At 43.6% G+C, this 26,780-nt stretch overlaps 1 protein-coding gene across 2 annotated transcripts; it reads right to left on the reverse strand.

The window, feature by feature from the left end:
* Positions 1-4,535: 4,535 nt before the first annotated feature.
* tbc1d2b (TBC1 domain family, member 2B) lies at positions 4,536-24,877 on the reverse strand. 2 transcript variants are annotated; one of them, XM_061222329.1, is made up of 13 exons: positions 24,522-24,877; positions 23,067-23,217; positions 19,994-20,147; positions 16,804-16,967; positions 15,797-16,029; positions 11,788-12,171; positions 10,825-10,935; positions 9,975-10,174; positions 8,772-9,263; positions 8,295-8,412; positions 7,866-8,051; positions 7,403-7,524; positions 4,536-6,780 (listed from the first exon to the last, which is right to left on the reverse strand). In XM_061222329.1, exons 1-13 carry the CDS (start codon positions 24,858-24,860, stop codon positions 6,582-6,584), a joined length of 2,853 nt encoding a protein of 950 aa, XP_061078313.1. In that variant the 5' UTR covers positions 24,861-24,877; the 3' UTR covers positions 4,536-6,581. The 2 variants fall into 2 exon arrangements, with proteins under 2 accessions (XP_061078313.1, XP_061078314.1); XM_061222330.1 differs by lacking the exon at positions 24,522-24,877 and having other exon boundaries at positions 19,994-20,223; positions 23,067-23,168.
* Positions 24,878-26,780: the final 1,903 nt, after the last annotated feature.

Below are 26,780 nucleotides of genomic sequence, written 5' to 3' on the forward strand. Positions count from 1 at the left end.
AATGTAATTAATGTTTCAAACTACTGTAAGAATATCATTTCTAATCATTCATAATGCTGAGCTTCTATACAAATAAAAAAAAATGTATTAGCTTTTAAGAAATATATTGGATTAAACAGGGAAAAAACGTAGAAGGAGTAAAACTATTATTGATGTTTCAATGACAGATGTTTAAATGAATTAATTAATTTAAAACAGAAAATGGGAAGCCCCAGGGAGTTTGTACAGTGCAGTCAGCCATTTACGATGGCATGACAGAGGGCATGCAATGATTAGAAACTATGATTTTCATGTGATTAATTTCAAATAGTTTCGCTGTTTCTGCTTGTTGTACTCAATACAAATATTAAACATAGATAATGTCACATGGTCATAAACTTTCATAGCTTGGCCTACATAAATTAAGTGGTTAATAAATTAAAGGCAAAGGTACAATAACCAGTCTGGTGATTAGTTTGCTAAGTGTGCTTGTTTATGGAAACACAGGACTGTAAGAAATAATGCTGTTGTGAAAATCCAGAATGTTCCATCTCTGTGAATGCACCAGGTACCTTTCACATGGATGTTTGCCTACGCTGAGCAACCGAGCCAAGAAATCAAGGGCATGTTAGAGTTCAAGCGAGTGAATACGTGACTGAGCACAAACCTCTGCCTCAGCAACGCCTGTTGGTTCAGTTGAGTCAGGGCTTAGGTCGATGAACCAAGAGAAGGGACAACATTCCCCTGGGTACCTCTGGTCCCCTAGCAGATGACGTGCACTCCAGCACGCTGAGTGGGCCCTGCCCTGGGGTTGTGCCAGAAGACCCAGGAGTCAGGCCACTCCCTCCTCTCCTCCACCCTCCCAGCAGCTGTCTCATGTAGAAGGCCATCAGCTCTGTGGGAGGAGGGCTTTCACACTGCTGACAGTTTAAGCGCACTGCAGACTGTACTATACACATAGGATGCAAACATACAGCAGGATGCTGACCTCTATAAAAGCTGCTAAACACTTGATATGCAATGATGTGTTGCTTCATTTCCGTGAGAGATCCTTACTCAGGATCGCCCAGTATGCTATTATTCAACACAAGTACTAAACGGGTGGTTATATTAAATACACAGCATTATAAACCAGTCTGCTTCTATTAAAATTTTTACTCTCAGTCTTTGGTTTGTTCATTCTTTCTTCCTTATCTTTCTTTCAGTATTTTCTGTCCCTTTTTTATTCCTTTCACAATTTTTCTTGATTTTGTCTTTTATTCACGCTCATGTTTGTAGTCCTTTTGTGATCAGGCATGAGCTGCTGTCTCATAAAGATGAGGTAACCCAGATGGAATATCAGGTGACTGTGATCCAGCCAATCACAGGCTGTCTAGGAACAGCGGGACAGCAGTGATATTAAAGAGCTCCCCAAGGATGCGAGCGTGCTGTCAGAATGAGGGGCTTCTCACTCTGCCCTACGGTGTGCCTGAAGGGACAAATCACTGCCTCTCTTCCTCCCATCAATGTCATATGTGTCTCTGCGTTGTTGAGGATGTTTATGCCATGCTATATTGCAGTGGTCCACACTCCTGGTGAGCAGCAGGGTGTGCTGGTTTTTGTTGTAACTCAGCACTTAATTGATAAATTAAACCAATTGATTACACAGTTAACTCACCTCACCTGGTTTCTCAGGTCTGAATTGGTTGATGATGTTAAGGCGAAAACATAAACCAGCACACACTGCAGCTATCCAGGATCAGGAGTCAGGACAACTGCTTTAGTACAATCAAGTTGTGCTGGTGTCAACAAGTTTCCCATTGTAACATCGTGTTTTGTCACTTTTCCTTTGAAATAGTTTCTATTTTCATTGAGGGAAACCAGGGTCGGCCATGCTGCAGCAGTCAAAGTGTTCTGTCAGCAGGCTTCTCACTGTTGCATAAGAGCCAGTCATGTGACAGGGTGAGATGGGACATTTGCCCACATGTGACACGTAGAGTCCCCACTCTTATGTCATAAGTACACACAGTTGTTCTAAACAAGAAGGCATGTCTAAATCCAGTATGCCTGATTCAGCATTGGGCGATACCTCTTTGAAGACAACCATTATTTGCCGTCAAATGGTCATCTTTCAATTTCTAAAACCTGAGATGTACACTCACAGTCCCCTCCAAAAGTATTAGAACAGCAAGGCCAATTCCTTTGTTTTTGCTATACACTGAATACATTTGGGGTTGAGAAAAAAAGAGGAATATGACACAACAGTTCAGAATTCCAGTTTTTATTTCCTGGTATTTACACCTAGATGTGTTAAACTACTTAGAACATAACACATTTGGTATCGGACTACCCAATTAATAAATTGGGAACAGAGAGAATTTCAAAAAATGAAAGTAAATAACACCTAAGATTTAGAAGCGTATCCCTTGCTTGCAATAACTGCATCAAGCCTGTGACCCACCAAACTATTCTTGTGATGTTTTTCCAGGCTTTTACTGCAGCCTCTTTCAGTTTGGGGGGGTAGTGGTTTCCCTTCAATCTCCTTATCAGGAGGTGAAATGCATGCTCAGTTGTGTTAAGGTCTGGTGATTGACTTGGTCAGACTAAAACCTTTCACTTTTTCTCCCTAATGAAGTCCTTTGTTGTCTTGGCAGTGTGTTTTGGGTCATTGTTTTTCTTCACAGCTCTCACAATGTTTCTGTCATCAGCTGATGTTGTTTTTCTTGGTCAACCTGTTCGATGTCTGTTGCTGTTGTCTGTACGCCAGCGGTTTATTTCTTTTTCAGGACATTCCAAATTGTAGTATAAGTTATCCCAAATGCTTGGCAATGGCTCTGATCGATTTCCTCTCTTTTATAAGCTTCAATATAGCTTGATTTTCTCCAAAAGACAGCTCTCTGGTCTTCATGTTGGTTTAACTTTTCTAACACAAATGCAGACTTCACCGGCAAAACCCAAGGCTAAAACCAAGAGTAGACACTGAGGACTAGTTATTGTTCAACCAATCAATCTAATAGGACACATCTGGGCAACAAGAAACACCTGTCAGTCACATGTTCCAATACGTTTGCTCACCTACATATTGGGTGGTCTGATACAAAAGGTGATATGTTCTAAGTTGTTTAACAAATCTAGATACACATACCAGAAAATAAAATCTGAAATTCAGATATCTCATCTTATGTACATATTTTGATCTCAAACTCAATTGTCTTCAGTGTATAGCAGAAACAAAGGAATTGACCTGGCTGTTCCAATATGTTTGGAGGGCACTGTATGTTTTCCATTATACTACAGCTGTGAACTTTGCCAAGAAATTGGTAATTTACTACCACAGAGCGACGCTGCGCATGCTTTGGAGATTTTGATGAGACGCTCCTGCCATCTACTGGTAATGGAGAAAAATGATGATATCTTTCACTGAATAAAGATTTGTTGAAGGTTGATTTCCAAACACTTTGGAAGAACAAGGACCTAATAAAATTTTGTGGTTAAAGGTACGGGTATTATAACCTTTTTCTGGGTCTTGAGTTTTTGGAGGATAGGTAGTAATAGGCCCATCTGTGACCGCAGATGAACGCGGTCACGCTTGACTTGGCTTTAAATACCCAGATGGGATTTAAAGAATTTCATGCATTTCGGAAGCACAGATGTGAAAACCCCCTCACGACTACAACAGCAGTGTGTGCGTGCGTGTTGCCATAGGCATGTTCTAGTTGCCATAGGCATGTTTCCCTAACCACCAGTCTGCAAGAAAGAAGACCAGTACTGGCTGTAGCTTTACTAGCGTAAGCTTATCTGTATAGCTATATGGAATTAAAGTGGGTGACTGCCTGCTGTTGATAGGCTGCTGTATGCCTATTTCGACCTCTGACCCGAGCCATTGACATGAGAGTATCGCCCGGCTAGACTATGAGCAGGTCACATGACTCCTGCAAAGCACTGAAGGACATTGGTCCTCTTGACTTTCTTCGTCATAACAGCCTCATCTTCCCCTTGACTGCCTTTTATCTTTCAGCCTTCGCCTTATTTTTACAATGACAATGTTGACTAGCGATCAATTACCCATAAGCTACCAAAGTCCTTTGACAGCAGACAGCTATCAAGATGAACCATTGTGCTCAGGATCCAGGGTTTTATAGTGCTCTGCCTGCAGGAATGCGACGGTCCTCCCTTCATACTTTGGCATCCATTCAGAAGCTTATCTGATCCTTCTTCCCCAGTTGCCTTGACAACCAGCCAGGCCATTCCATTACAATAAAAAGAAGTATGGTGTTCTCTCTATTATCTGTGTGTGTACGTATACATGAAGAATTGCATGAAAAATTCTATTAAGAGCAAGCGTGTGTTTTGCGTGTAGCATCATTGTTTGGAGTCCGTACTTCGTTTGTATAAACTCAAAATGACCTTGCCAGCCACCTCCGATTTAGTAGCCAATTCTGAACAACAAAATGGGTTCAAGCTGTTTTTCATCCAGTGGAACAGTGGTCAGACACCGCGAATCCTTTTGTAATGCGCTCCACACTTTTGCGTTGATAAACAAAAATGGAAAGAAAAAAAGGAAATAACTGCATCTGTAGTGGACAGCTATAGGATGGTTTATTGACTACTCATACAAAACATGAATATAAAGCGATTACAATGCAACACTACAGAGGAACAGTAACATTCAGAATAACATGTATAACAATCAGGACAGATTAGAAAAGTCTCAGAAACAAAGTGCCCAGCCTTGTCAATGCTAAATCTCTTGAGCACAACATTTGCAGGGTTATGTGCAATACATTTGGTGAGGAAATATATCTGGAATTCCCCATTACAGCTTATTCCATTAAGAGTGAAATACAGATTTTTGAAAAGGCTACATTTGTTTTTGAAAGTATTTTTTTTTATCGTGTGCCAGATAATGTGCAGAACTTCATACGGAGTGTAATGTAATACGATGTGGTGGAAGATTTCTAGGCGATTCTTTAAAAAATAAAAGCAATATCTAAAAACCTGTAAGAAAAGAAAAACATGCTGGATCCCTAAACACTGTAGCATAAGTCATAATTCAGTCTGTACATTGTTGGCCACATATTGTTGTGAAAATAGTACAGCATATAGCTTAGCTAACAAAAAAGATTTCAAAAATATAAAAAGTTACAGATAAGGGACACTGACTATTATTTTGTCACTGTTCAGTTCTATAAGGGGAAATACAATTTGTATGGAAAAAAAAATGTATATCTCCTAGAATATGGCAGGAAGAAAACAATGATGCGCATCTCCAAAAAAGAAACACACTTAACAATGCTTGGTCCAGAGAGACCAGCTCTCCAAGTAAACTTCACAGTACTTCCTTGATTAATATTCTTCATTGTTTACATTTGGACTAGTTAACATCATCCTAATAACATGGCATTATAAAAAAAGAAAGAAAAAAAAAGATAAGCATTCAAGTGACTGTTTAATTCTGAGTAAGGAGCAGAGCTGAATACAGGAATGTAATGGCAATACCACAATCACGAAATACAGCATAATTCATTGCAGCTACACATTTCTGAAAAATTAAGTGAAAAAGTGATAGATGAGTATCGGAACTTAGAAAAGGGTCCAGTATCATAACATTCACTAGATATAGCAATAAAGGAATGTAGATAATCATGACCAAGGTGTGAAGAATGTGTAAACAAAAGGACTATTGTAAAGAGCAGGATAAAAGTGCAAGGTGTTTAAAAACAAACAAAAAAAAACCTTCCCTTCTCTCATGTGAAATGTCCTTCAACCAGAGGGGTAAACTTAAGCACACGGGGAGGTGGAAAAGTCCCTTTAATAACCCGCGGTGTAGGACAGCTAATGGTCCTGCCTTCTGCAGGAATTATCGACAACACGTCGCCGGAACAATCATGCCCGAGTCGAACCTTCCCCAGCGTTAACCTCTGCAGAAACTGTAAAACACAGCACCTCGGCTGTAAAGTTGCCCAAGTGCCAGGGCAATGAATGAGCAATTTAGGGGAGCACGTATTCAACGTCCCGTGTAAGGAAGAGGTGACCACCATTTCCTCAAACATGGTAGCGACAGCGCAGTTAAAGTATAGGAAACAGGTTGCAGTAATCTAAATGAGCTTGTGTATAGTATATGCAACCGACCAGCGTCTGAGTCCGCATGCTCAGATGATAATTTTCTGATAATTTTTCTTTTTTTTCTTTACAATAAAAATATGTAAAACGTCAGTGAGTACAAATACTGATTTTGAACTGCAAAATATACTCGCGGCACGGCAACGGGATTTTACTTTCATCCCTCCAAATTCTAACCCTAATAGTCTCCATTATGAACACATTGAAAAAGTAAAACAAAAAGGCAGAAATAAAATGGATCTGGCGGATCAGTCAAAAATACAGGCAAGCAGCAGGCCTCAGGACCTTACAATCTGCCTTACAAACTCCTGCCATTAAAGAATTCCGACATTTCCAGCTGGAACATCACTATCAACGCACCTTACGTCCCGTCCGTCGTATCAGGATCGCTCAGAGTAGTGAATCCGAATATGCCGAATCACCTTGGGAACCCGGCCCGGGACCCGCAGACGGGAAGGCGCTCTCTCCCCCGGCGGGCGCGCGAGGCGTCCGATGTTCAGCTAGTTGTCCTCCTCCTCGTCGTCGCTGATGAGAGCCCGGCCGTCGGGGTCGGTCTCCCGCTCCTTCAGGAAGGTCTGCCGGATGGCCTCCAGCTCCGTCAGCTCCAGGCGGACCCGCTCCAGGTGGAAGGTGCGGCGGTTCTGGATTTGCCGGAGCGGGAAGGGGTTCATGTCCACGAAGGCTATGTTCATCAGCTTCCTGCAGGGGGAGACAAAGTGCAGCTTTAAGCCCCCCACTCCACGTTTCAAACGGGTCAAGACACGGTGCACCGTTTTTTAAAAAACGGCCTTCAAATACTCCCTTCCCCTCATCTACTACTTGCCATGACAGGCAATGTTAGAATTGTTTAATAAATGATTGGTGATGCATCCTTGTTCACCACCTTGAGTGTAGGATACAATGATATATCTTCCCTTAAACTATTAACCAATACGTGACTACAAGTCCCTTCAATGTAAATCAGATTGAATAGATGAATATATCTATAACAAGTATAACAAAGTATGGAAGGAATGAAGTAAGGGTCCATTTTGTACATAATGTAAGTTACAATGACAGGTCACAGAGTTACACTGTACAGAAATGCGTAACAAAACAGAATGGATGGCTTAGCCACTCTAATGCTGTGGAGAGAAGCTTTCTTTATTGTCAGTGACTGACAGCTCACTGTAGCTCCACCCATTACTACTGTCCAGTCATCCATCTCTTCGATAGTTTATTTCAAATAGGATCTATACACACATGTAAAATATGCGCAAGGCCAACACACAGGACATTTGTATGATCGTATCATTCGTGAAGAACTGAAATGCATGTTTACCTCACATCCAGAATTGTGCGCGTGAAATAGCGTAGGTACTTAAAAATGGCCATGGAGTCCTGCAGCTTGAGAAACTCCTCCTCTTTGTGCTTGAAAAGAGCGAGGGCAAAGCGAAACATGATCTGAGGAAGACGGAAGAGAGTGAGAAAGTGAGAGAGAGGGGATACAACCTCAGACACCCACCATGTCAACCGCTGAGAAGCCCAACCCACTTATCCATCTTTTCTCCAGGCCCAGGCACTGAGTTGTTGTGAAGCACATTTTAATACAGCAGCTGTTCGTGATAGACATCCTCGAAAGAACTGGAATGTTCTACTTTAGAAGTACGACCAGAATATATTGCTAGATTCCTTCAAGTTTCGACCAGCACTGGGTCTCCTGGGTTTCTTCATGTGGTTGGAGGCTAAGGCTACTCTTTGACCTGCTTGTGTTTGTGACTCAGTCTCTCCAGGAGTGGCCTTACCTTGGGCCCCTCGTACAGAAAGGCATCCCATATCTTGAAGAGGATGTCGCTGACCACGCTGTCCACGAAAACCACCAGGAACCAGTTGAAGGTGATGAGGGAGAAGTCCACTTTGTAGGCCTCGAAATGGCCGTGCAGGCGGGGGAGCTTCTCGTTCATCAGGTCCTTAAACACGCGCTGGTCGACCTGGAGATGGTGTTGGGGACAGACCTGTGTCAAATATGTATGTCGTGTATTGCAACCCATGACCTCAAAAAGTACAAACCCCATTTTTGGTCCTCTTGGTTGGCTCAACTGCACAAGGCAAGATCAACTGAGCACAGAAAAGTATTTGAATCCAAAACAACTACGTATTTGACCCAGGTTCTGGATGGGGAAGTGTGCGACGGACACTGCAGGTGAAAGTGTCCTGATATACAGGCTTCTCACCTGTGACCCGAGCAGAGTCTTGGTATAGTAGTCTCGTGGCATGAAGACTTCTACGATGGCAACCAGGCACCAGAAGGCATCCACCTCTTCCAGATAGAGGAGGGCAATGGCTGCTAGCCTGAAAGACCGAGAGGACAACAGTTTCATCTACAACAGAAAATAACCAGCAGAGTGCTCCACCCACAACTATGAATATCCACAACAACGCTTTTTCTTTCATACTGATCACATTCTATCATACTAAGGTCTGGATGTCCGCAATTGTTGTCCGCAATTGACCATTCCAATTAAAGGAAAATGTCATTGCAGAGTTTCACTACGGCAAAAACAGACGGGCAAGTTAACTGTAGTTATCACTGAACTTGCCGAGCTGTGTTCATGATTTAAATTATTTGAATTATTTGTAAATCATGTGGAATCCAGGCCTAAAGGTCTGTAGCAGTAACAGAGATGGGCAGGAGAGGCTTGCGGGCCTACCTGTTGAGGCCCTGGCAGTAGCCGATATCAGGGTTCCTCCAGGAGAAGGCCACCAGCACGTTCCTCAGCTTGTGGATGCCCTGGGACTCAGGGGAGCAGTAGTGCTTATTGTTGGGCAGCGTGCGCAGCAGGTCCAGCTCGATCTGCTTGACGGCCGGGTTCTGCTTCTCCCGGGCCGCGGCCAGCAGGCCCTCGTAATAGTCGGGCCTGGCGCTCTCCGGAAACTTCTTGACGTGGAAGGCCACGCACCAGAGCCACACCTTGGAGCGGTGCTCGTGCGGCACGCCGCTGCGGACCAGGGCCTTCAGCTCCGGCGTCCGCGCCATCTCCCTGGTAACCATCCCCGCCAGGTAGTTCTCCCACTTCACCCCCACTGACACCTCCTGGTCCGTCATCGACAGCGACTTCAGGTCCAGCGCCCGGACCTTCGCCACCAGCCTCTCCTCCTCGTCGTCCTCCGGGACCGTCTTGAAGCCGTACACGTCGTACTCGCTGCGGGAAGAAGGAGGAGGGCATGGTCACTGTCTCCGTACCCAACAAAATACACCACCTGGAAATACTGTAAAACTTTATATTATCATTTCTTACTTTACAACGGGTATGAGCAAGACACGTTTTCTATATACTCACTGTACTGGTCACGCTAAGGTAAAAAGTTGGTGGGATAACGTTAAATAATGTGGCTTTGGAAATAATGACCTTGGAATTGGACCTTGGAAGGTTCTATCTGTGGTCGGAGTAGTTTTGAGACAATGAGCTTCAAAGCTTTCACATCCTAACACAGCAAAACTGAAATGCAGACCACTTCTTCATAAATCAAAATGACAGACACCTCAAAAGTACTTTGAAAGTACAATGAAATTGCCTTTTAAACAACATATGTATGACACTGACAAATGTTTGGCAAAAATGACAGTTAGAACCTTATAATTCTATGGTCCCATGTAGCAAAACGTTTTCATGATGTTGCAGCAATGTTGTGGCAATGTTATAGCATTGACACAACATTTCAGCAACATTTTGAGAACATTTTCTGCCGGGTGGATTAACAGTCCAGCGAGTGCTGCAGAACGAGACGATGTTCTCGACTCTGGCTGTTGGGTGATGAACACGGAGTCACATTAAGGTTTGAGAGTGAGGTCAGCGGGAGGGACGGTGTAACAGAGGGGCGTGGTGAGGAGGGGTGGGGTGGGGCTGCAGCACCTGACGGGGTGGGGCTTGAGGATCTGCTGCTCCGGTTGGTCGCTGCAGGGGTCCACCTGCAGGGCGTCCTCCAGCAGCCGGGAGATGACCTCGCGCGCGGGACTCTGCTCCGACGAGGAGCACACGGGGCTCTTCACCTCCTGCAGGAGCACCAGGTACTTGCTCTCCACCTGGCACAGCTTGGCCTCCAGAGCGGTGTACTGTCAGCACAGGAGAGGCACAGTTAACGCAGAGCACTGCAGAGGCGCGCACATTCAGCACAATCACATGACATCACAGTGTATCGTCACTACAGGAGAGTGCAACAGTACTGTCACACACGAGACAAAGATTTAGTAGTGCGCAGAGTTAAAAATGGCATACTACAGATACAACACTCATAAAGAATGTGCAACAGTTTCCCCATTTAGCACAGGGACCAGCTGTAGAACGACACAGAATAAATGGAAAATCAGTCTACTGAACACCTTGGAAGCAATCTGGTTGCAAAATAGATTATGATATACAAAAATGTTTTGGCTTTGATTGAGAAAATTGAGAAAGTTGAGGAATTTGCAGGGTTTCAATAGGGGCTCAAAACAATAGTACAGCAGTCATTTTGATTGGTTGAAAAGGTATAAGGTCGAGTGTCATGTGTCACTCTTTGGATTTTACGGTAGTTATACTCTTGGGACTGAAAGGGTTAACACTAGAGGGCGCTCTCAGGACTGAACAGCCTTGTGACAGAATGACTGACAGACAGACAGACAAACACACACACACACACACACACACAAGCGCACGCGCTTCATTTGCACGGTACACTTCCTGTGCTAAGGCCAGAAGCTGGCTAAGAGGAAGCTGATGTTACCTTAGCCTCCATGGCCTTCTCTCTCCCCTCCGCATTCCGACGCAGGACAGTCAGTTCCAAGATCTCTTTATTCAGGAACTTGTTCTGGTTCTTATAGGCTTCAAGACTGTCCTAATATCAAACAGAAATATCACCTTAATACCACAAAATGGGGACATTCATTTTTCTGAATGAATACATTGTACATCTTGTCAGTTCTCAACAAGGTTCAGATACATATATACGCAAGGTTGATGGATCTAGTCTGGTCTGGTCTTTTTGAACCACTCATTAGACCTGACAGAATGCAAGATTTCTGAGATTTCATGTTCATTTTTAAGACTTCCGGGACTTAAGTGTCACATTTACATGAACAACATGAAGCCTCATCTGAATTCTAGAGAAATATATTGTCTATCAAAAACATCTGAAAAACTGCAGCAAATATGAGAGGTAGGACAATGAGCAGCATTTAGCATTTAGCCTTTGTCGCCTACAACTCTGCTTACCAGGGTTTCCTGGTTGCCCAGTTTCCAAAGAATGACTCAATATATACTTAATAAGAAAATGAAGTATCCCGTACACACTAATTTCCTCTTTTCCAGAGCATTCATTAGCAAATCACACTGCCATGTAATTCCCCCCCAAAATCTATCAGATATCTTTTGCACGCAATTGTTTCATTGAGTTCTGGAATGGAAACCGAGTGTTCACAGAGAACAGGCCTGACTGGAATGGACCGAAACACCAGGATGCAGTGAACAGCGAATGCGCACGCAGGGAACAGATTAAAATTCAGACCTTAAATGTTGCTGAGCAGTGAGTGTATACAGTAGCCCAGCAGTGAGAATGTAAAACATGCTGTTCCTGTGTACTGAGGGAGTTGTATAAATACTGGAATATGTGGTATACATTTGCAGTGCAACGACTATGAAGTGTATACAGTTGTAGGAGTGAGTGCAGCTGCCACACAGCAGTTCCTACCTTCATTTTGTCCATCTCCTGAAACTCGGAGGACAGCGAGCTGCATTCGGTGGGGCTGGCCTCATCTCCACCCGCTCCCCCACCCTCCGCCCCGTCCTGCTCCTTCGACAGCTTGATGATGACCTCGTCCTTGGCCTGGATGGTCTCCATCAGCATGCTCAGCTGCTCGTTCATCTCCCCCACCTTGATCTTCAGCGTCTTCAGCTCCTGCTGCAGGTTGTCCTTCTCCAGGGCCAGCTTCTCCATGTGCCCGCACAGCGCCTGGATCTGCCCGTCTCTCTCCTTCAGCAGCGGGGGCGCGCCGTGTGGCCCCTCGGGGCCCCCCGCCGGCCTCCTCTCGCACTGGGCACTCCGGAGGGTCTGCTGCAGGAGTCTCACCAGCTCCTGAGAGAGAAGGGAACGGGCTTAGCAACCAGCTCTGTGACACTGTGGGGCAGCCGATAGCCGAGCAGGTAAGTGGTGTAGGGAAGAATACATTTCCTGCTTCGGTGTTCTTGGATGTTCACCTAACACCTCAATCATACTAAATGATCGATGGGGGTTAGGAAGCCCATACGGAATGATCAAGGGGGTTTACTGTCTGCTTTGCTGACAATGACCATTTGGTTTCCTTGATCACATCGTATGCATCCAAAATAATGTATTTATCTACCTGTCACCCAATCAGGGACAGGTACCTGCATTTTACTTCAGGAGGTTTGGTGCATAAAAGCTCATTCTTTTCTAATATTAATATGTAATTGCCCTGCCTTGCTTTTACCCGGTATGCGTCATACTGTGATGAAATACTATTTTTGCTATATTAATAAATTGTTGTTAAACTGAATATCGGACATGAAGTTACTTCACAAAGGACCAAATTCCAACAGTTGCTTGACTAAAACCCAGAAGGTCAGAGGTTTGGTGGTTCAAACCCCAGTGTAACCACAATAAGTGTAGTTGTGGGACATTGAGCAGGGCCCCACATGGTGGGGGTGGATTGGCCTCTGCTTAGTCAAATTAACGGTACAGTAAGCAGCTTTAGATAAAAGCGTCAGCTAAATAACAGTAAAGTAACTGTAATGAGTACACACCTGCACACACCCTACACAAGCACACATGCACAGTGACACACTGCATTTCTGGACAACACTGCGGACGTCTGTGTGCCACACGTCTTTTCACTTGACACTGACACCACTGAATTCCTCTTTCCCCTCAAATCTCTTCAGACTTATGAAACAGGCTGAACTACTAAACACGCAATCTTTATCCTAATGCTGGTTCTGTGACATTACGGTCATTGACGAATGAGCAGTGTGTGAGAATGCTCCCTCCGCACACAACACGATTTATTAATGATAATATTATATTATATATAATATTCAACTTCAGACCTGCCTTCCAGGGGTCCCTTCTCTCAACAGCTCGAGTTACAGGAAAAACAAATACACGATAACCAAGAATATTCCATCTATCAAGAGATTAATCCAATAATATTATCTTTTAGAAAGCAGCCATTACTAAAATGTGTAGATAAATATAACTCGGACAGAGTGCTGTGGCAGTTGAATCTCTCTCTTAAGGAAGTTGAGTAACTAGTCGTCTTGTCGTGTTTTGCTTTGCCAGAGACAAATTTCATTGCAAAACATAACGAGGTGGCCAAGCAATTCAATTTGTGTTTTGGACAGCTGAATGCTTTCCGCGGAGTGTGGCTAATTTGTTCCACCGACTTCTACATGGGGGAAATTCACTGCAGCTCTGCAATCCAAGGAACTATTAGGTGTAATTCACCATAATCTGCTACTAAAACACAATCAGGGCCCCATAGTTCTGTGAACTCAAACCCCCGTTAAGTCAATCTAACTTCATTTCAGGCACATTAGGTTTCATTTGGAGCCAGTTTGACGGAGACAAGTGCGGCCCTCGCGAAGGCAGTACGGTCTTAGTAAAACTAACACGCGAGGAGCTCCTGCATCATCGGCCATGGAGAGGAGCATTCATCAGGCCCAGGCTAACGCACTACCGCAGGAACACAAGCACAGTACAGCCAGCCTCTATATCCCACCATACCACAAGGGACTCACTTCAATCTCTGAACTCACTCACCCAAATAAGGAAATGAGCTTTAGGATTCATGCATTGCAATTCTAATATTGTTTAGTTCCCATTTGCACTGTGCTTACTATGGGCTTAGGCTAAACTAACTAAAGCACATCCTGACTGGTTTCGCTCACCCACAGTTGCAATTCATTTTTTATGTTCAGTGCCAGCATCGAGGACATGGATACTGAGAATGATACACACATTTTCTTTGTTTCTTATTCGGCAACATTAAATCCTGTGGTCAGAATTGAAGTGCCACAACTTATTTTGAGTGGCACCATGTGCTCATTCATGTTTATTTTTAGTGAGTGAGAACTGAGACATCTGTGCTAGACACGGTGGCGATGCATGCAGTTGGGGTAAGCACAGGGAGGGATCTTTCGATAAAAACAGAAAATCACAAGGTCGAAAGCAGCGAGGTCACAAGAGCCTCGTCTCACTCTCTGCCAATGAGGAAACTCTTGTGACCTGAAGTAGGTGGGAGACATTTTCACCTTTTGACACCACCACTGTACAGTCTGCCCAAGGCACTTTATACTGACAATTTCCAGTTATAGCCAGGTAAACCGTGTTAAAATTTAACAAGTGCAAGTCAGTCCAGCATAAAACACACAGGGAATAAGGATTATACAAGGCTGGAGAGTTTTAACAACAACTGTCCTATGGACGGTCATCACAGTTTCATCGCAACCCGGCGTCCATATTGTCGCCCTCATAGCCAAAACTCGACCCATCTGTTCAGAAGCCCCGACAGGGACTGTGGTCGAGTAGTGGCTCTGAAAGTGACAATACAAATGGCAGGTTGTGGCAGGCAGGAGCAGGGTCATGTGGGTGGGAATACAGACGTGTGATTGGTCGTAGGGGCGGCCTGTAGTGTAGTGGTTAAGGTAAATGACTGGGACAGGCAAGGTCGGGGTTCTAATCCCAGTGTAGCCACAATAAGATCTGCACAGCTGTTGGGCCCTTGAGCAAGGCCCTTAACCATGCATTGCTCCAGGGTAGGATTGTCTCCTGCTTAGTCTAATCAAGTGTACGTCGCTCTGGATAAGAGCGTCTGCCAAATGCTAATAATGTAATGTAATGTAATGGTCTGAGAATATAAGTGTAAGACACATCAGCCGGAGAAGAAATGAGCATCCGGCAAGCAAACAGAATTAAACGTAAACCTTTAAAAAAAACGCTGTGGAGGGAAGTGACATGTTGCCACTTCCTCCTTTGTTTCTCCCTTTGTGTCTGAGTGACTGACTGCCTCCGTGGAGGAAGGGAGAGGGGAAAAGCCAGGCTGCAGGAAGCCCCTTTCAGACACTAATCAGGCCCTCAGCTGTCAGCCGTCAGGCACCGAGACGAAGAGGCCATTTCACTCTGCCGCTAATCGCCCCGGGAGACTGCAGCCCTTCACTGTGCGGTGATGTATAACGTTCTGCCTCCGCGTTATGCTCACGGTGGACCTGATCTGTGTGATGAGGTGGGGTACTCAAAGGGCTCGGCGATATAGCCATCACGGTAAGCACAATAACAACAATCTCCGGCATGCAGTGTTAGATTTCTTTCAGTCTTTTTTTATTTAATCATACCAGATGTGGTAGTCACTCAATGACAGCAACAGGGCCATGCGGTTTCCATGTGGTAGATAAAAACATGACTACAAGGATAAAGAGCGAAAAACGTAAGCAAGGCGTTTTTCAAAACTAAAAGGTAAGTTAACAAACACTGAATAGATACGTGGTGTTTCAGATTTTTCTCCCCCGGAAGCATTTCACTGGCAGTTTGAATATGCTACCGCATCAAGTATGACTAAAAACAAAAAGAAGGAATGAAACCAGAGATGGTACTTATTGCGCTATAAAAACGATGTACCACGATAGCTATATCGCGCGGCCCTAGGTACCCACAATGCCCTGCGGGCACGGTGGCGAGAGCGCACCTTCTGGCTGGCCAGGTCCTCCCGCAACTTCTCCAGCGCCTCCTCCTGGCTCTGCAGCCTGAGCTGCGTCTCCGAGGCCTTGTTCCCGTTGCACTCCACGGGGGAGGTCTCGGCGCTCCGGCTCAGCCTCCCGGAGCTCATCATGTCCCGCAGGAAGGGCAGCCGGGGCCGCAGGGAGGAGGAGGCGGAGGAGGTGCGCCCGAAATCGAACGTGAACGCAGAGCCGACGGAGTCTGCGGGAAAGGGCAAGGGGGAGTGGAGAGGCAGCCGGTTAGATCCAACAACCGCGCCACATTTCTTAATACCGTGACGAGTCTGAGAATATGCATGAAAAGCGCTGCTCGACCAGGCCGTTACCTTCCTGCTCAGTAACGCCTTCAGTATAGCTCAAGTGCAGCTGATTTATCAACAGAAAATAAACTTTTCAGTTCCCCAAAAGAATGTGAGCGCAACAGTGTGAAGTTGTTGGGCTTAGGTCAGTAGACTTGACAGTTTTTTTAAGCACAACTGTCTGAAAACACAGGAAAGTTTCACATGTACAGTATGGCATACAAAGATTACAGTTTCCTCTTCTGGCAAAGATCTCATGTCATTTTCTAAATATTCCAAAAATGAATAGCTCACCACCATTATAAATTAAGCAATACCATATAAATTGATATTCTGTAATATACAATATGATGAGATTTCTGTTCATTAAGGCTTTTAGTTTTCTGCTCTTTAAGTATTATCAGCACAACAACCTTTTGTAAGAAAATAGATATTCTGGTGACATGTCAACACTGTACGCAACAGATATTGCAACACATACAGATAAGATGCAGGGTTGCATTTCAAAATTTCTGAAAGCATCAGGATTGGAAACCACATTAACATTTGTCATATTTTAAAAGGCCACATTTTTGAAGTGGCAACATCAAATGGGCAACTGCATCCAAGAGGCTCAGTGGCTAGTTGATGCAATAGCACACAGAAGCACGGAGTCTAAGTAGAAAAAAGTTCCTTACTCCTATGGGTATCAGATTTTTTGGAGATCTCATTCACTGCCATCTGCTCCTGCAGGTCCTTGGACGGGTGGTCCACCATCTCCCAGTCCTCATTGCTGCCTGTGTAGAACACGCTTCGCCTGCCCTCTCCACCCCTGCCTGGCCGCAGTTGGGACATGGAGTTCCTGACAGAGCCCCAAAGGGAACAGAGGAGAGAGGGAGAGAGGGAGGGAGAGAGAGAGAGAAAGAGAGAGAGAGAGAGAGAAAGAGAGAGAGAGAGAGAGAGAGAGAGAGAGGGAGAGAGGGAGAGAGAGAACACACAATCAGTCTGGGCCAGGGGTTCCCAGCATTGGCCCCTGGGGCACGCCATGAGGGCATGTTTGCTAAACACACATTGCTAATACTAATGTGCTGTCCGCAGTGAACATACGGATATACGGTCCAAATAAATAGACCAGCAAGAGAAATTACATTTCAAATCTCACCACTTCCACAAAACCTGGTTACATGGAAGCATGAGTGAGGTGCAACTCTATTATAGTGACAAATTTCTACTCACAGTTTGGTTTCATTTCAACTGGGACATGATCATTAAGCTTGATGGAGCTTTCAACTTGGTTCTGAAACAGCACATGACCAGACCACTGCCCTGTTTGAAAAGACCTGGTGTAGCAGAGTGACTCTGATCACTGAACGAATCAAAGCTTCAGCAGCTCTAATGTCGCTTCAACACAGATTCAGCATTATTTACCTGAGCTATAGTTGACTCTCAACTCCGAGCACCCAATCGGCAGTCAATCCAAATACAGTCATTTTAATCAGCATGGGTGTTCAGGGTACAGATACAGCTGTCCTGTCCACAGATGAGACTGGCTACACTGAAGACATCATCATATGGTAATTAGGAGCAATCCCTTGGTCTGAGTGAAGACAGGTTCTCATTAATTTAGAACATAAATTACCCCTTTTGACATACATTATCCATGTACAGTACTGTGCAGAAGTCTTTGGCACCCGAGACTTTATTATATATATGTTTATTCTTTTGTGTGTGTTAGTATAAAAGAACACATTTGAGATTTCCAAATATTCATTTTCCATTTTACAGAGAAATACATTTAAACATATTACTGTAAGCAATTGAGTACTTTTTATATAAAAACATGATCAATGCTGTCTGAGATCAGAAGCAAGGAGCCAACCAAAGTCTGCAGAAGAACTGTGGCAAGTTCTCCAACATGCTTGGAACCACCTTCCTGCTGACTGTCTTATAGAACTGTAGGAGCACTGCCTATCTCTGAGAAGTGACTTAGTTTTAATGCCGAAGGGTGGTCACAAAAAATGATTCCGTTTTTAGCTATTCTGCCAAATTACTAAAACGTAATGTAAAATGTATAGTACGTTCATTTAGAACCTTTCATTGAATTATTTTTGAAAGGATCTTATCTGTACAGAATGTTATACAGGTGCCTAAGACTTTTGCACAGCACTGTATATTTAAGGCAATCTGCTCTTCCGGGCTCTAACGCACACTGGAAATATTTCTTAGACTTCTTGAGACTGGTGCAACTTGCAATGGACCAGTTCTGCTTGTTTGTTTATGGAATGCTACTTCTGAATGTCGGCAGAATAGCTGCAGATGATTTGATCAGGAAGGTTTCAACTCCACTGCCATATAGAGCTGCTGTAGGAACTTTATTTAGAATTGTTGTACACCCAGCCACACTCAAATCCTTGGCATTCCACTGTATTAGGTCATTCCTGCGGCCGTTTCCAGACTCTTCCAGATGTGCAGAAGCAGTCTGCAAGCACCATAGGCAACACAGAATGTAGACCTATTCTAGCCCAACAAAGTGACAGATACAAAAGCTATAGCTACCTCATTTTTGATGGAAAAATTATGGATTGGGAACACATTTTGGAACTTGCAAATTAATTACTTCGATTTGTATTTATAAGCTGGTAAACAAAAAAAGAAAAGTGTTTATGAACCCTGCCTAAATGAGTAGATAATGCATTAACATAGTTTTTTCTGCACGTTAAGTGTGAGTGAATGCAGGTCACTGAAACAACTGGAATTTCATACATTAGGAAGGAGAATCAACAGGGGTTGTGCATACATATGCTAAACACACAATGCTAATACTAATGTCCTGTCCTCAGTGAACATACGGTCTATATAAATAGATCAGCAAGAGAAATGACATTTCAAATCTCACCACTTCCACAAAACCTGGTTACATAGAAGCCCAGGTGGGGTGCAATTCTATTATAGTGACAAATTTCTCAGCAACACCCAGTCCCAGGTGCTGTAGAGGTTTGACGGATGTGTTCAGAGATGCTCTTCTGCATACCACTGCAAAGCGTGGTTATTTGCATTACGGAACAACCCAAGAGATCAGCAGTTTCTGAGATACTCAAACCAACCTGTCTGGCACCAACAAACGATCAAAGATCATGTTTCTTCCCCATTCTGACATTTGGTCTAAAAAACAGCTAAACCTCTTGACTACGTCGGCAAGCTTTTATGCATTTAGTTGCTGCCACATGATTGGCTGTTTAGATATCAACAAGCATCAACAAGCTTGTGTGCTGGTATACCTAATAAAGAGGTCACTGAGTGTATAGCAGGAGTGCACAACAAGGCCCGATCCATTTCAGGATTTTGTGCCAACTTCTGCCCTTACTTATTTAATCAGCTCGATCATACCTAGATCTGACATTTGTATCAGCATCAGCTACAGCCACAGAAAGCAAATGCATACTAAAGATTTTACTGTGCTTAAGTACAGCAGAGAACCAGTACAGTTTATGGAGCCATCAGAAAACTAATATGAAGGTAATTGGTTGGAACAAAAACCAGCACGCAGACCGACCCTCCAGGCCTGGAACTGTCCTTCATTGCACACAGAAACAAAAGAAACAAAAGATGAAACTGAAATAAATGAACAAGCCATTTAATGGTTACAGAGCTAATAAATGTCTGAAAGATAAGTGTGTGGACAGCTTTGCGTGTGCTCCTCTTTGACTTGGCTTATACTTCTCCAAAACTAAATGCTGCATGTTAATAGCCCTCATGCTCATGTTTTAGCAGTGTTTGCCCCATCCAAACAAAATGGCTGGCTTCTCCAGACACAGACAAACACACCCGGGACAGTGGGGCACCCTCAGTGCAGTGGTGGACGCACCCCACTCTGGAGCCAGGACTCACCTCAATTCTGTGCCCCAGTGTCGGAGGGAAAAGTTGATGGGGGTGGGGCCTCGGGCAGAGTGCACGCCCACCAGGCCGTCCGTGTTGGTCTCCATGGCGAAGTCGCTGCGGAGCCTCTCCATGCTATCACTTGACTTCTCCAGAAAGTAAGTATCTGGAACCAGCACAGGGCGTAACGGTCAGCGTGGAGCTGGCTCTCATGTCCAGCTCGCCAATATTCAAACGGTATACTGTAAATTAAGCATGGAATTTCATTATATGCCACTGCTTTGCCAAAACAAATTCAGATTTTGAATTCCTAGGTGTGCCAAGCACAGAACAAGTATGGCACCGCATGCTGACTTCAAGATGCATCACGAGGTCTGCCTCTCTCTCTGACAATCTCTCACAAACTCACTAACTCTCACACTCGTTCTCTCGCTCCCTGAAATACCCTTCCAGTGAATTCGTGAACAGCCCTGACTCTCATCTGGCATGAGATTCGGAAAAGAGGGCGAGGCAGTCCCAGGGAAATGACTGTTCATTATGTGGGTCTATTCAGCAGAGTTAGACAGTCCAAGCCAGGTGTCAAACATCGCCCGGGACCAGACTCGTCCCTGCCATACGTCCCCGTGACAGCAGGCCGTGTCAGAACCGTTTGCTGAACGGTGTGTTGCTTGTTTTAAGCAGGGGTGTGGAGAACCACACTGCCCTGCCCACAAGAACCACAGGCACATTAAAGCTGAGCAACAGGGAAGTACTGACATGAGATCTCGCCATCTTCATTTTCAGGCCTTGCAGTTGATCTATGTGTGTGCCACTGGCACTGTCAATCCAGTGGTCTGTCAAATGTGTAAGGATTGATGGTTCAATAAGATGTAAAACTTACAGCTAGCTTCCCATACTTTTCACTGTGCACAGTTCCTTTTTCCACAAACCTTTTTTTACTGTATTTTTGTCCACTGTGCACATACCTTCTCCTCATTAGACATGGCTGATGTTACATATCAGCCATGTCATATGTGCCTACTGAAAACATAATTTACAACAATATGTACATGCAATATAGCTGAAACAGAGAATTATACTCCACTAGAATAATGCTGCTCATCTGTCTAGGCCAAAATACTGGCAAGCTCACCTAATGCTTTTACTCAGAGCGAGAGTTTAAACAGACTGTCATAAACCCTATCAACATCGGCAGTGCTCCCTGCCTTGGCTCCAACTCCGTTTTACCTTTCACCGTCAGGTGATTTGTCACATCTTGTATAGCACGTGTCATGTTGCCATTCCCACAGTTTTAGAGGAAAGCAAAATGAGCAGAAAAAAAAAGAACTCTTGGCACAGACAGGAACTCCTGGCATGGAAACGCTCTGGCAGAAGGCTAAATGAGAAGCAAATGTGACCCCAAAATCTGAACCAGCAGTCGTCCCATTGACAAGCTTAAAACTGAGGATGACAAGCAACAAATCGTACGCCCCAATTAATGTCTGCAAATGAATGTCAGCAGCAAGGCCCAGGGGCACAATAGTGGCGATTGCGGCCGCGGAGCACAGCCACGTTAGAGCCGACATGGCCGCCCTGCTGAAGATACGCAAACTTGTCTGTGAATAAAGATATAGAACGAGCACCGTCACGAGTGCACTGGAAACTGAGAGAGCTGGAAAGCCCCCTCTGGGCAGCACTTTACAGTGGCCCACACACTGATCTCATAGATGCTAACACCATACCATGTGTGACCAAGTGATTCTGCTAAACAACACCAGGCTTTGGCTCTCGGCCAAAGATATTTTTTATGTATTGAATGTCTCTTGTAGTGTCGGTTTCAGCAAAGTAGAATACATGGTTCTAGAGACTCATGACCCCTGTTGGGGACAAAAATGAATAGTTTGATAAATGTGGGATAAATATAATAATATAGTGCTGATGATGACCTTGTTCATGGGTGGTGGGTGGTGGAGGGGTGAGTGGGGGGGGTTAAAAGCAAAGCAACGGTGCACCTTTAGACAGAAAATGATTTAAACTGTATATGCTATATGCATACACAGCAGCATAATGCAGCAGCATTCTTCAATCGTCAAGTGGCACAGCGCTGCTTCATGGCTAGGGGTTAGGGTATACAGCATGTATAAAAGAAGCATGCATACAAGAAGCAAAATATCTAACATCTTCTCTACAAAAAATAACTAAAAATAACTACAAACTTAAGCAACTAAGCAGCAACTAAGCAACTTTCTGAGCAGTGAATAGGCGAAATAAAGAATGGAAGAAGATAAAGTTGCAATGGAGTGGTAAAAAAGTATTTACCATAATGACTGGACCCCTTGTGGAGTGGTGCAGGCCATGGTTGACTGCATTCACATTGTGTGCCGTGTGAACAATGCACACGTATCAGAAGGAATGCCCAACTCGGTTTTGTTCCCATGGTAGTAAGGAGGCCGAGCTCTTCTCAGCCAATAGATATTAACCAGGAATGGGCACTTAGGATAACCATGCCAAAACCCTACATGTGGGAACCAGCTCACCGAATTTATGCGACTGAGTGGAGAAAATACTCCTGTTAGCACGTGTGCCTTTCAAAATTTCTTTTTATTTCTTAGAAATAATGCAGACTATTCTTCCCTTTAATTGCCTAATAATTAAGAATAACAATCCTTTCGTGGAAATATGAGTAATTGTCAAGTAAGGAAAAGCACAAGGGAGCATGTTATATGCACACATGTTAACAGAAGGCTGAAATTCACATATAATTAAGAGTATAATCTCAAAATCTAAAGGATTTCGTCCAACAGGAAATCTTTGAACTATGGTCCGGAATGCGTTATATCTAGGTTGTGAGGCATTTAACTATAATCATCTCCAAAAAGATAAGTGGAACTAAGCCAGTGGTTCCTGGGTAGCAACAGAACATGCCTAGTGTTGCCAGATAATGCTACTTATCTGCAGTGTTGACATGGTACTGCACCATTACGTCACCACTACCGATAAACCCTGGACAATGTTTGTCTTTAGGGATGTTAAGGGGTGCCCGTGTGCCCGAGACCCATAGTGAAGGCCACAAGTGACGCTGTGCTTTTATCCGGCTGGTTGGTACCTGCATCTCTGGCCACGAGGCCGGTGTGTGGCTGTGGCTGGCTGGAGCAGCTCCAGCTGTCGCGCAGGCCGGATCCTCGCATGCTACAGAACTCCCACCGCTTCTGCTGCAGCTGCTGCAGCCAATACTGCATCACCTGCCTGTTCGGCGCCTGTCGATGGAGGAGGACATGGAGAGTCATTATGGTGCGTTTAACACATTCTCTAGTCCCGGGGCCTGTTTACTTAGTCAGCCGGATAAGCCGGATAGAGAAACCCCAAATCTGGATCATGGACTAAAGTGAAAAGAGCGGTTCCAGGTTTTACTGCAGTTATCCAGCTAACTCATGGAATCATGCTTTGTGGAACAGGCTTGGCTCCTGGTCGTGTGAGTGTGCTGGCGTCCACTGACAGCACACGACGTTGCCTACTAACTTGACATTGCGCATTACGCCAGATTGATGGCTTTCTACATATGCAAAGTATGCAAAGTATATGTAGAAAGGCTTTAACTTTAAATATTGTGAATCAAATACACATCGGCCTAAATAATCTATTACTCATCACGGCCACAATTTGAATCAACTTAAACCGCTATTGGAGAAACGTGGCATTAAGAAATATTGGTTTTAACATCCGGGAAATACATGAAAATCTCATATTGCGTCTGGTGTAGTCTTCCTGCAAAGACAGTTGCAACACATCAACTAAATTTCAAAACAACCACTCTGATCTGTCCAAGGTCCGAGAGTATGCAATAAACTCAATAAACTACTTTGACCGTTATGGGTGTTAAAAGCACATACCGTTATAAGCACCACTATTAGACCTAAAATGATCCTGATATGTTTATTGTTGTTTATTATCGGCCTATTTTAAAATATTAATCGAGCTTTTACACATGGCTACAATTAATTCGTGTCAAAAAGTAAGTTCATAGGTTTAAGTCGTTTTTACAGTCGTCTGCTTTAAATAAACGCCCATGAAACATCATCAGTAAGTGTATGTCCCTGCCCAAAAACGGACAAAGCAAAAATAGGTCTCCACACAAGAAATAAACTCCTAGTACTTCCTCTCGCTGAAATACAGAACGTGGTCTATGATCCGTGGTGGTTTTAAAAAGATTTTGATGTTAAAAGTATTAGTTACGACAAATAATGTTTTCATTTTTGTCTGTAACTGTGATATGATACGTGAAGATTTGAAACAGTAGCCTGGAGGTACAACTTGTGCTCAAACCAGTTATGGGGGCAGTTCTCTTTGCCACATTGTTAAAAAACATCTGACAGCTGATCACTTCCTCACTCGATTATTACTGCACACATTAAATGTGTTTTTGTGTGTCAACAAAGGGATAGCTATTTTGCATTGTGTTCGTGACATTTTATTTCCCCTCAACGCAGGCTACAACTAGCCAGTTGTACAGATATGGATGATTATGAGCAAGATGTGCAATCTAGCAGTAGATGTAAATTACCTTAAGCAGAAAGTCCTTTCCAGAAGCGTGGATCTCGAACTGCCCCTCGTCCCCCTCGACATCATAGTTGAAACAGGCATCGGCTATTTCAATATATCCCAAAGGCAGCGCGTCCTGGGGAGACTTGAAGTAATACAAATAACATTTTCTGGGATCGTAAACGAACCAGCGGGTTTTGAATCCCCTAAGCGGACCCTTGGTTACAAATTTGTTCAGATAGCCGCATAATTTCGAAGCCTGGTCCTTCGTCTCATCCGAGTCGGACACCTCGACAGACTTGGTGGCCTGAATCCTGGAGCTCCGAAGGCACTTCGCCTCTCCCCCAACCCCTCCATGCATTTTTCTTTGAAACTTTCTTCTTCTGCCACAGTGGATACACAGTTAACTGCTTCCAACCGCATGACTGGTCGCTCATAGGCTCGTGATGCTGCCAAGAATAAAGGGAACTGTAGTTTTAACTATCACAAATGTTGTAGTCCACTCAGACGCTTTAGCTTAAAGTGCACGCTCTCAACGGAATATATTATTTCATTGTTTACTACGTGTGTTATTTATATACAGAAAAATACAACGCAATTGGGTCTGAATGTAAAGACAATGCGATGTTTCTTGCACCTGATCTGGCTGACTTTCAGATAGCCAGCTGAAAGAAAGCCACACAAAGAATTCGAGACGCCAGACGCTACTTCTGTACATAATGTGTTGACATCTGTAAGCGTTTCCGAAGTCGTGTTAATGAATAAACGTTATACCACAGAGAGAAGGCGGCCGCAGCGAAATATTTTCACACTGCATTTTTATTATATATTTTTTAATAAAGCCAGGTGAGTTGCTCTTAAATAGTCTCATTTCAGAAATGGTGGGAACTGTCGGGCTCTTTAACGAGCGTTCAATAAGGCTGCAATGTAAATTCCCCGTTTGTTGGCTATCATATTTAACCTACCACTTGGGGGAGCTATAGAATCAATGTTCTATATATTCTTCACTCCGATAGAGAGGTCTGATATCTGAGCACTAATGTAAATTCCTTCACAAATAATATGCACACGTATCTACTATCACCTCTAGGTCAAGCTTTTGTTATGCATAAAGCTACATGAAGATAACAATAATAATAGTTGTTATTATACTTTTTTTTTGATGATGATGATGATGATGATGATTCTTCTTCTTCTTCTTCTTCTTCTTCTTCTTCTTCTTCTTCTTCTTCTTCTTCTTATTATTATTATTATTATTATTATTATTATTATTATTATACATTAACTGATGCTATTCTCATGAAATACAAGAAACTAAGTAAAACACAAACTGTTTAAATTTTGACTACTGTGAAATTTCAGTCGATTTATAACGTACTTGTGCCTGATATGACTGTGTCAGACAATAATAGAAAATCTCAGATGTTCACCTCGTGGATGGCATGCAAAAGAAGGATATTATAACCATAATTTAGCAGCTGCAATTGTTGTAGCCTGGTACTTGATATTGTATGTTATATTTGTGAACCATGGCTTATTACAAAGAAATGAGCAACTAGTCATACCATTAGTCTGCAAATATGAATTAGAGTGTTTTAGTACAGTAAAGATGAAATATGACACCACTAATGGCCCTGTGAATATCTGCTTATATATCAAGGCAAGAATCTGAAACATAACCCTGACCTTTCCAGACTTAAAAAAAAATCTGAATTGCTCAGAAAATAGCAGCTAAATAAATCATGTTCTCGCCATCCATATTCCCACAGGGAGGCAGAGGCAGAAACAATGACAGGATTTACAAGGAACAAGAAAGGGCAGATTATTGGTAAAAAAAAAACAAAAAAAACAACTATCTGCCTCATATTCCCAAAATGCTGATAAATGAAATTTCAAGGGATTGACATGACAATGAAGGCCAAAGTGGCTCCTTTCTACGCTTGGCTGACTACTGAGTGATGGATCTCACATTTCTGCATCTCATTGCAGGAAGCAAAGTCAAAAGACTAATGTCATGGTGAACATTGTTAGGAGGCTACTGTAAAGGAAAATATCCAGCAAGGGTTCGAAGTGAAAGGTATCATCATCGAGCCAATAGACAGAATTTATTTTACTGTATGTCTTTAGTTGCTTGTCACAGGACATACAAATAACCAATGCCCATGGAGTAAAAAGGTATCACCCAAGGTTTAAAACTCAACTGAAAGGTCAACATCATGGATGAAAAGAGTCTGACTCATGGCAAAGCCCAACAGAAAGGCCTCAATGTCTCAGTGATCCA

Source organism: Conger conger, chromosome 15 (genome assembly GCF_963514075.1).
Source record: "Conger conger chromosome 15, fConCon1.1, whole genome shotgun sequence".
Taxonomy (NCBI): domain Eukaryota; kingdom Metazoa; phylum Chordata; class Actinopteri; order Anguilliformes; family Congridae; genus Conger; species Conger conger.

Excerpts from the sequence above, each read along its gene's own strand:
- tbc1d2b (XM_061222329.1), bottom strand. The coding sequence starts at position 24,860 with ATGCATGGAGGGGTTGGGGGAGAGGCGAAGTGCCTTCGGAGCTCCAGG. Across the intron at positions 12,172-15,796 it reads AGGACCTGGCCAGCCAGAAG|GAGCTGGTGAGACTCCTGCA; the intron begins GTGCGCTCTCGC and ends CTTCTCTCTCAG. Across the intron at positions 8,413-8,771 it reads TACTGCCAGGGCCTCAACAG|GCTAGCAGCCATTGCCCTCC; the intron begins GTAGGCCCGCAA and ends TCGGTCTTTCAG.